The sequence below is a fragment of the Toxorhynchites rutilus genome, chromosome 1 (genome assembly GCF_029784135.1).
Source record: "Toxorhynchites rutilus septentrionalis strain SRP chromosome 1, ASM2978413v1, whole genome shotgun sequence".
In the NCBI taxonomy this organism is placed as follows: Eukaryota; Metazoa; Arthropoda; class Insecta; order Diptera; family Culicidae; genus Toxorhynchites; species Toxorhynchites rutilus.
This window is the reverse complement of record NC_073744.1, coordinates 10,482,380-10,490,514: the sequence shown is the minus strand read 5'-3', so window position 1 is coordinate 10,490,514 and position 8,135 is coordinate 10,482,380. Positions and strand designations below refer to the sequence as shown.

The 8,135-nt window shown below is 39.0% G+C and overlaps 1 protein-coding gene across 1 annotated transcript; it reads right to left on the bottom strand.

The window, feature by feature from the left end:
* Positions 1-681: 681 nt before the first annotated feature.
* On the bottom strand, positions 682-4,450 carry LOC129762798 (TELO2-interacting protein 1 homolog). The gene is made up of 5 exons (XM_055761337.1): positions 4,374-4,450; positions 3,723-3,944; positions 2,818-3,660; positions 1,062-2,759; positions 682-993 (listed from the first exon to the last, which is right to left on the bottom strand). Exons 2-5 carry the CDS (start codon positions 3,908-3,910, stop codon positions 699-701), a joined length of 3,024 nt encoding a protein of 1,007 aa, XP_055617312.1. The 5' UTR covers positions 3,911-3,944; positions 4,374-4,450; the 3' UTR covers positions 682-698.
* Between the last annotated feature and the right edge of the window lie 3,685 nt (positions 4,451-8,135).

Below are 8,135 nucleotides of genomic sequence, written 5' to 3'. Positions count from 1 at the left end.
GTACGAATTGAACACCTGTATCTACATGCTAGATCCGTGGGAGAAGAAATTTATCAGTATCCTTTCCAAAGTCAGAACCTTCAAAAACTTTTTCTTTCTCTCAATGCTCGCGAAGTATCTTTCCTTACATCGCGCAAATTCTCCGCTCGAAAAGATGGTGTTATTTTTTGCATCATCGCGTTGCTTATCTTCTCCAGCTGCGTATACCTTCCCAGCTACACCCGGAAGCTGATCGATGCCTTAATGCCGACCGGGAGCGAGCGGACGCTGAGCATAGTGGATCATCATTACCATCAGCAGACCCTAGTCACGGCGTGAATCGCTGCAGTAACTTTGCCAACACCAGGAGTTTACATCACCCCGTTCGAGACGTATGGCTTGAAGATTTTACTTTTATCAACAGTGGGAAGATGATTATAGTCGACGGAAGGACTAAAGTAAGAGAGTTAGGACTGTTTTAGCTGTAGATATTGAAGGATCCGGAAGCAAGGGCAAAATTTCAATTTCTGAACAAGTATCAACATTTTGTAAAAACGTTGCATTGTTCCCTTTTTTTTTCCTAGTTCTATTCTGAATCTTTGTAATTACATTCTAGTGAAGACTAAATATATAACACGTTTAAGCACTCAACGAAAGGAGAAAAAAATATTCAAGGTATTTCTCTATCAAACAAAAAAGCCATTCACAATATCGCGCATTTAGTTACCACGCTTTGAAGCATTCAGCTTTATGAAAACGGCGCCTGAATCGTACTCTCGCAGGCGATCAAGAAACAATTTCGCCAACTGTTGCAACTCTCGTCTTTCCGAACGCTGTAAGTATAATTTACCCACCTCCAGCACCTGATCCAACTGACGCTCGTTTAGTTTCAATGAAGCCACCAACGCCGGTGCGTGTGTCAGTACTTTCCGTTGTAGATTGAACGTTTGGCGGGCACTGTAATCAGCGGAAACGCTATCACGCATAAAGGCGTTCAACCTGGGCATCACATCACTGCAAATATCGTATCGAATAGCAAATCATTGATCTACACAATTGTGTGTTAGAAACCCCTCACTTACTCCAGGGTTCGCTTCCTGATGAAATCTTTTGCCAGCTCGGCCAGACTGACCAGCAAATCGAACGCACAGCCAATCACCACCGGACTGGTGTCAGCAAATCGCTCCGCGAAATTGAACCAAATCTGATGTACCAACGGAAGCAGTTGGTTCTCGTGTTCCTTCAGCAGATGGATGCCCTCATTGAGTGTTCCCAGAACAACGATTCTCTCGTCGGTCACACTCGAGGCGAGATACTTAAAATTCACCGTCAAGATCTCCATCGTTATCCGAATATGGGGCGGAAGCTTCTGCTCCTCGCTTTGGTAAGGCTCAACCGATTCAGGCTCACCTTCCGGTTGGTCTGTTTCATTCGGTTCCCCGTCGAAAACCTCCTCGATGGTAGCTCCCGCCTCGGGCAGCTTGTGTTCCAACTCTTGCTTCAACTGAGCGATTTTATCTTCGAGGGCTTTCTTCGCGATCACGTTTGGATCGCTTTCCGCCTTCTGGAGCTCCGCTCGGTAACGATACCGAATGGCACGCACAAAAATGTGTAAAACACGAAGGCAGAGAATCCTCCTTTCACCAACCCGCCGGTCGTGACTCTCCAGAATGTCCATCACAATCGGGCTGATGGTGGACTCAAGAATCGCAGAGGATTCGTAGGGAACAAATCGAAGCACCGATTCCAGCATGTGAACTCCGATGGAAAAGCTGCAAGAGTGTCTCAAACTGTGGCTTACGTGTTGTGCAATGTAGTCCAGATTGTGGAAAATAAGCTCATGAATAGACGTCATTCCCTGACTCTCGGCGATGGCTTCCAGTGCCATTTCGGCTGCTTCATTCACGCAATTTAAACTGCTTCCAGACAGTGGGAGAACATGTCCCAGAACGCCGTACAGCTGCCATCGAAAGTCTTCGTGGAAGAGAAGCGAGTAACGTGCGATTAAACGAAGTGACAGACAAATGTGAAGCGCGTTGAATTTGAGATCGGAAACGTTTGTCGCTTCCTCCAGGTTCAGCTCCCAGTGATAACTTTGAAGAATTTCCATGAAAACATTTTTGAAGATTTCTACAATGGTTCGATTCCCTTTAGCTTCAGAAGGAACTAGTTCTGAGAGCAGAAAAAGATAACCATTTGTATTGAATTTGGTGGTAAAGAGATCCTCCAGGATATAGTTCAAGATTCTCGAGAGCGCTTCCGGACGATGGTGGAAGCTTTTGATCAAGTCCAGGAAAGATTTACGGCTCCTGTCAGAGCCATTGAAGTTACGGAGAATGATCCACCTGGATTCTCGCTTTTCTTTCTCCAATTTATTCTCATCCAAGGCATACTCAAAGCGATAGGAAACGTACTCTCGACGAACAAGTTCGTCTGTCTGATCCAGTTCCGCCCCGCAGACTAAAATCGATACCAGCTGGTTGAGAATCTCCTGATTGGAAAGGATAAGACTCAACTGGTGTTCGGAGAGAAAATGTATGTAGCCTTTCAGAAGCCGAAAACTAGCTATTTGTTCTGTTTCCTCTCCTCGATATATCGTACGAACGATTGGCTGCAGAGAATCATAAAAAAGTTCATCCATTCGAGACGGACCGAAGGAAACGCCGGATTGGGATAGCCTTTTCAAGCCTTCCTCGCAGATATCACGAACCTTGCTCGAATCATCCTGACTGAGAGCGAGAAGAGACTCGAGGAAAATCACCGAACAAGTCGGCATATTGCTGCGAAAAATCGAGGGACAATTACCACATAACATTCAAGCAAGCATTCAATACTCACGTGGCACACTTTTGCAACAGTTCTGCATTCATCCTAGCGTATTCCTGCCGTATTGATTCTTCTTCGGCTCCTCTTTGATGGGATATCGTAACGAGTACCGCGTGGACCTTCTTCTCTGCCTCCAATAGCCACTCTCGGCTCCTGGTAGTATTGCAAAAGTACTCCTCTTTAGCTTTCGAATCTTTTAAACCCATTCCTAGTATGTTTCGTCCCTTTATGTTTAAGCTTTCTATATTTTTAGACAGTTTTATAAAGTCCTTCGTTTCGATTTCCTCTTCCCTGTGATCTCCATCATAATCCTCAAATATGATACCCAGAATTCTTCCCAAAGCTTTGATTCCGATTCCAATAACAGCCTTCCCTTGTTTCGGATCACCGTTGATGACGGACACCATTGCCATCAAAAGCTTGGGAAGCACTATAAAAAGCAATTCCGCGATCTGGCATCTCAGCACGACATCCGCCAGGTCGAATTCGTCGTGAACTTGCATTGTAGCCATTATACATTCGATAGCTTGCGAGCGCAGCTTCCTGTACTTCTCCACACCGAGTAAACTCACGCAAACAAACAGCACCTGAGAGATCAAATTCAAATTGTCCCGAACGTAAACCACTTCGACCAAGTCCGATTGTATGGCTTTCGAAACCAGCGTCAGGCCCCGAAGCGTGACCATTTTCAGCTCTTCCGAGAGATCCCCGACCAGATGTCCGCTCCGGGCGTCATAGATTTGTTTCGTCAACACTATCGCCGTTGTCTTCATGGCCACAGCCTGTCGGATCTTAGTCTTCTGCAGGATTGTACAGATGCATTCGATCAGCTGGGTTTTAAGTTCATTTTTATTCCTGGAAGAGACACACCCATTGTTATAAGTGAAATTCTAACCCAGAACTTTCCGATAACTAACTCCTTCGAAATGCCATCGACCAGCACAACCAGCTGCTGGAGGAAAACATTTTGCAGGATCTGCAAACTGGATTTGTCGATTTGGTCGAGGCACTCATTCAAACGTTTAATATCCGCAAGCGTTGGATCTTGTACAACTTTTTCGAATAACGGCTTCAGCCTTCCGAACACGTCCCCCAGCGAGTGCATGCTTATCAACGCTTATATCGAACAATTTGAAGCTCTGCAATGCATTTCAAACCGGAAAGAAAGTGGATAGGCCACAAAAATGATATTGTTTGTTATTGAATGTAATTCGCGTTGACGGCATTGTGCTTCGTTTCACGAATTCGGGGAGCGACAAAGATAAATGATTTTCAGGCGGAATGAACACACTTTTAAAATTGAAATTATGAATGAAAATTAACTTCGCCATAACAAATTAGTATTCATTGTAAATTAAAAATAGTTTCTTTGCAAGTGGTGAAAAACTCTTATACAAAAATTGTTTCTGAATAAAATTTTATATTACAATGAAGAGTTTCAATAAAAAATATCGGAAATATATGAACAAATTGTTAAATATGAGTCAAAAATACTTGTTTCAAGTAATTAAATAACATGATGTGAAAATTTTCTTTCATATTTTTACATTTGAAAAATGACATTATACCTTCTAATCTGATGGATATTACATTTTCGAACTTGGGACCCAAATTATGGCCCTGAACATGAAGGGAGCCACCAGACGTCGACACTGCACAATTGGCGAATTACCAAGGCGCTTGTATAAATGTATAATAGGTGAACCAACATCATCACTTCAAGGAGAAGGGGATTACGGTTTGTGGAGCGGGGGTTGTTTGTTTTGTTATTGCTATTGCACATTCGAGAGTAGTGGATGAACTGGATGAGAATGAAATTCTAAAAAATCATCCCGTCTTTTTCACATAAATTCGCGAAAGCCGAACAAAGTAGGTGAAAAATTTCTCTATTGAAAGAAAAATTTTAACGCTTTCGCGTGAGTTCTGTTACAATACTAAAAAATTTATTCAAAAGTTTCACAATATATACATGGTTCCTTAAACTAAGATTGACGAGGAACATCTCCTCTCTCTCTCTTGAAAACCGATAACATATCGGTTTCGTTTAGATCATCTACCTTCCTTGTCCCTTCTTCTAGCGTATGGTAACGTGCAGTCTGAGACGGCTGCACTACCCTAAGAAAATACCTTAAGTTTATAGCACCTCGTCGGTGCGCCTATCTTATTCTTGGATTTCCCCTTTCCATCCTTCGCTCTAAATAACATCCTTTTATTTTATTACACCCTGCTGGTGTATCTGGCTGAGCGCAGCTAGGGATGGAAAAGGGTAATAAAAATGCATCCTAAATGATGCATGCATTAAATTGTTTACCGGACGCTATTTAAATATTCGTCCATTCTGAATTTATGACCGGCAATAATTTCGAACTACAAGCTTTTTCTAGCCTAACAAAACACTTGAGCTCTTACATCTTTTAATTGCCTTACATTGGTCCTTTCTAAACGTTTCTATACCTCGCTTGGAGGTCTTTTCTAAATATAATCTCAAATATTGCTTATCTTATGGATCTGTAACTCGATCCGCGATAAGCCTCAGCTGTCCGTAACATTCCGGACTCCGTAAATCTACTACATAGATTTACCAAATTCTTCAGTATTATCATTCTTTTCTACATTTTAATTTAAATTTTTGATAGTCGTTCTACATGTTCTAAATCATATACATTTGCTTGAACATATTTCCATCTGTAGCTGTATCGCTTTATTCTGTGTTTTATTGTGTGATTTGATTTCACTCACATTATTATCTTTTCCTTACACTTACACTTACAAGTTTATACTAGAAAACATAACTTATTATTTGTTTTATTAATAATAGTATTTTTTGTTTCATTTTTATTCTGCATACAGTTATGCAAACTAATCGTAAACATTCGTAAATTTCGAATAATTGCTCTCACTAGTAATTTGATATAACCGTTAATTATATAAACTAACTTCAAGTTTCTTTTTGGAAAATTATTCATTGAGGTTCAGTGTTATATAATATTTTCCATTAAAGGAAATGCAAATTACATTTTCTTTTCTCTTATAAGATTTTCTTTCATCAAACACAACGTTCCATTTTAATGCTAAGTTATCTCGTTGCCAAGAAAGGAATCTTGAATCCAACATCCCTTTGCTAGTTGTCTTGTTACATTGCTGATATTGTTTTTCTCAAAACATCCTTTTGAAATAATTAGTCAATGTGCTAATCTTTTGGTAGTACAATTACCGTTCCTTCAGCAAGTATTAACATTAAAGTTTGTCTCTGAATACTAAATCCAATTTTAAAGCCTCAGTTCTCATGTAACTGTTCCGACTAATCATATAATACGACTGATCGTAGCTCACATAAACTTTTTCAAGTCGTTTTCTTTATGCATGCAACTCATGCTCTCATAGTGTGATATACTTTGAAATACATTTAAAAATTTCATTCAATTTTTTTTCCTGTTACTTGTATTCAAATAACTCATAATGTCATCTACATTGTATAGTTAACCATCTCCAATCTTTCCCTCAGTTAAGACTGGAAGCTATGCTTTTAATATTCATTTGAATAATGCATTGATCATATTCTCAGCAACTCACATGCTGAGCTTCGCAAACCACTTGTTTAAAAAATCTTTCTTCAGCATCTCACATGCTGTATTTCATCAACCGACTTACTGGTGATGTTGTTACTCTCAGCAATCCACTTGCTGAGTTTTAAGCAATTCACTTACTGAGCTTTGAGCCAATCATTCGTATAGAAACTGGCTTCAGCATATCACTTGCTGCGCCATAATTTTTTCTTTAGTGGTCAATGTATATTTTTCAGCAGAATACTTGCTATACTTTTAACCCATCAGAGTAATGTTTTGAGCATTCCAAATGCTTGACGCTTGACCAGACAGTCTCTTCTTTTTTGCTCTAATTGATATTTTGGACCTTACAAGTTATCATTTTATTGGGTCCATTTTATAACGAAACAATTGTATCTTAAATTGTATTAAAGTCTTTCAGCAGCTCACTTGCTGAACTTCAAGCAAATCATTTGCCTAAAAATATTTTCTAATTAATTCAGTTAACAGTTTTGTTAAATTTCCATTTTAAGATTTTCGTCTTTATATTTTATCAAGCTTAAGATTTTCTATACTTTATATAGATATAAAGAATATCAACATATTACAAACGTTGAAAAACAAACTTTCCAACCTCTATATTAGAGAGTTTATAGTTTTGATCTACGGTAATAATTTCCCTATCTGGGCCATAATTTTGCAAATTGCGGAAACATATAATGAAAGAATCCGAACTTATATCTTGCGCTAACTCAAGATGTATTGCTCTCGTTGTCATACAGGTAAATAGACGCCCCTAATACTTAGGAAACAGTCTTCTAAAGATTTGAAAGTTATTCAGAGCCATAATTTTTCAATTATAAGTAGTCCTATTTTATACGAATCTATGGCTTTTAACTATAACGATCGCATTATTTTATATGTGTTGCCCTATGACTAAATATTGTCAACATGTCACAAATTTTGCAAAATAGAATATTCATCATATTTCGTTAATGATGGTACAATAGTGTAACTCGCGGTTACAGAGTGGAAGTCGTTTTTGATACGACGTCGAGGATACTGGTAATCTGGGGTACAGTATTTATCGAGATTTCCAATACTATAATTATCGACTGAATATGATTTTCTATTGTGGGAATTATTTCTCCTTGGAAGAAATGAAGATTCATTTATAAACAATTCCTTTGGTGTTATTTCTGGCGCTACCTTCCTCGGAGGCTCAATAACACAAATCTCTATATTTGTTGAGTTTTCAAATTGTATGTTAGCATCTTGTGATGAATCATCCATCTTGATGATAACACTTTTGGTTTTACATTGGCTCCCAATTTTTGGGATGAACTTTGCACTTCTAAGGAATTTTTTAAAACCTTCACGCCAGGCTTTCGTCTTCAAATAAAATTTTGCTAATATTTTTGTTCTATTTCTGAGGACTACTTCCTCTACTGCTACAGGTGGTTCTATTTCTTCAAACCGTTTTTCAGTTGGGTATTTTATTTTCTGTTCAACAATCAGTGTTGCATCAGAATTCTTAATTAATCCAGTAGCTGGCCTTTCCCATTCTGGATCTTGAAGGTTGATAGATAGTTTTTCTATCTTAAAATTTTTAGCGTTTCCATTATTGGAATCCGCTATTTCTTTATTTGCAGATATCTCATCCGCCCTGACTTCATGCATCACGCATGGTTTTTTCTTTTCCGCCATAATTCCTCTTTCTGTGGAGGTTTTCGTATTTTCTTCTATCACAGCCCATACATCTGTGATGATACCCGTTTTGCCTAT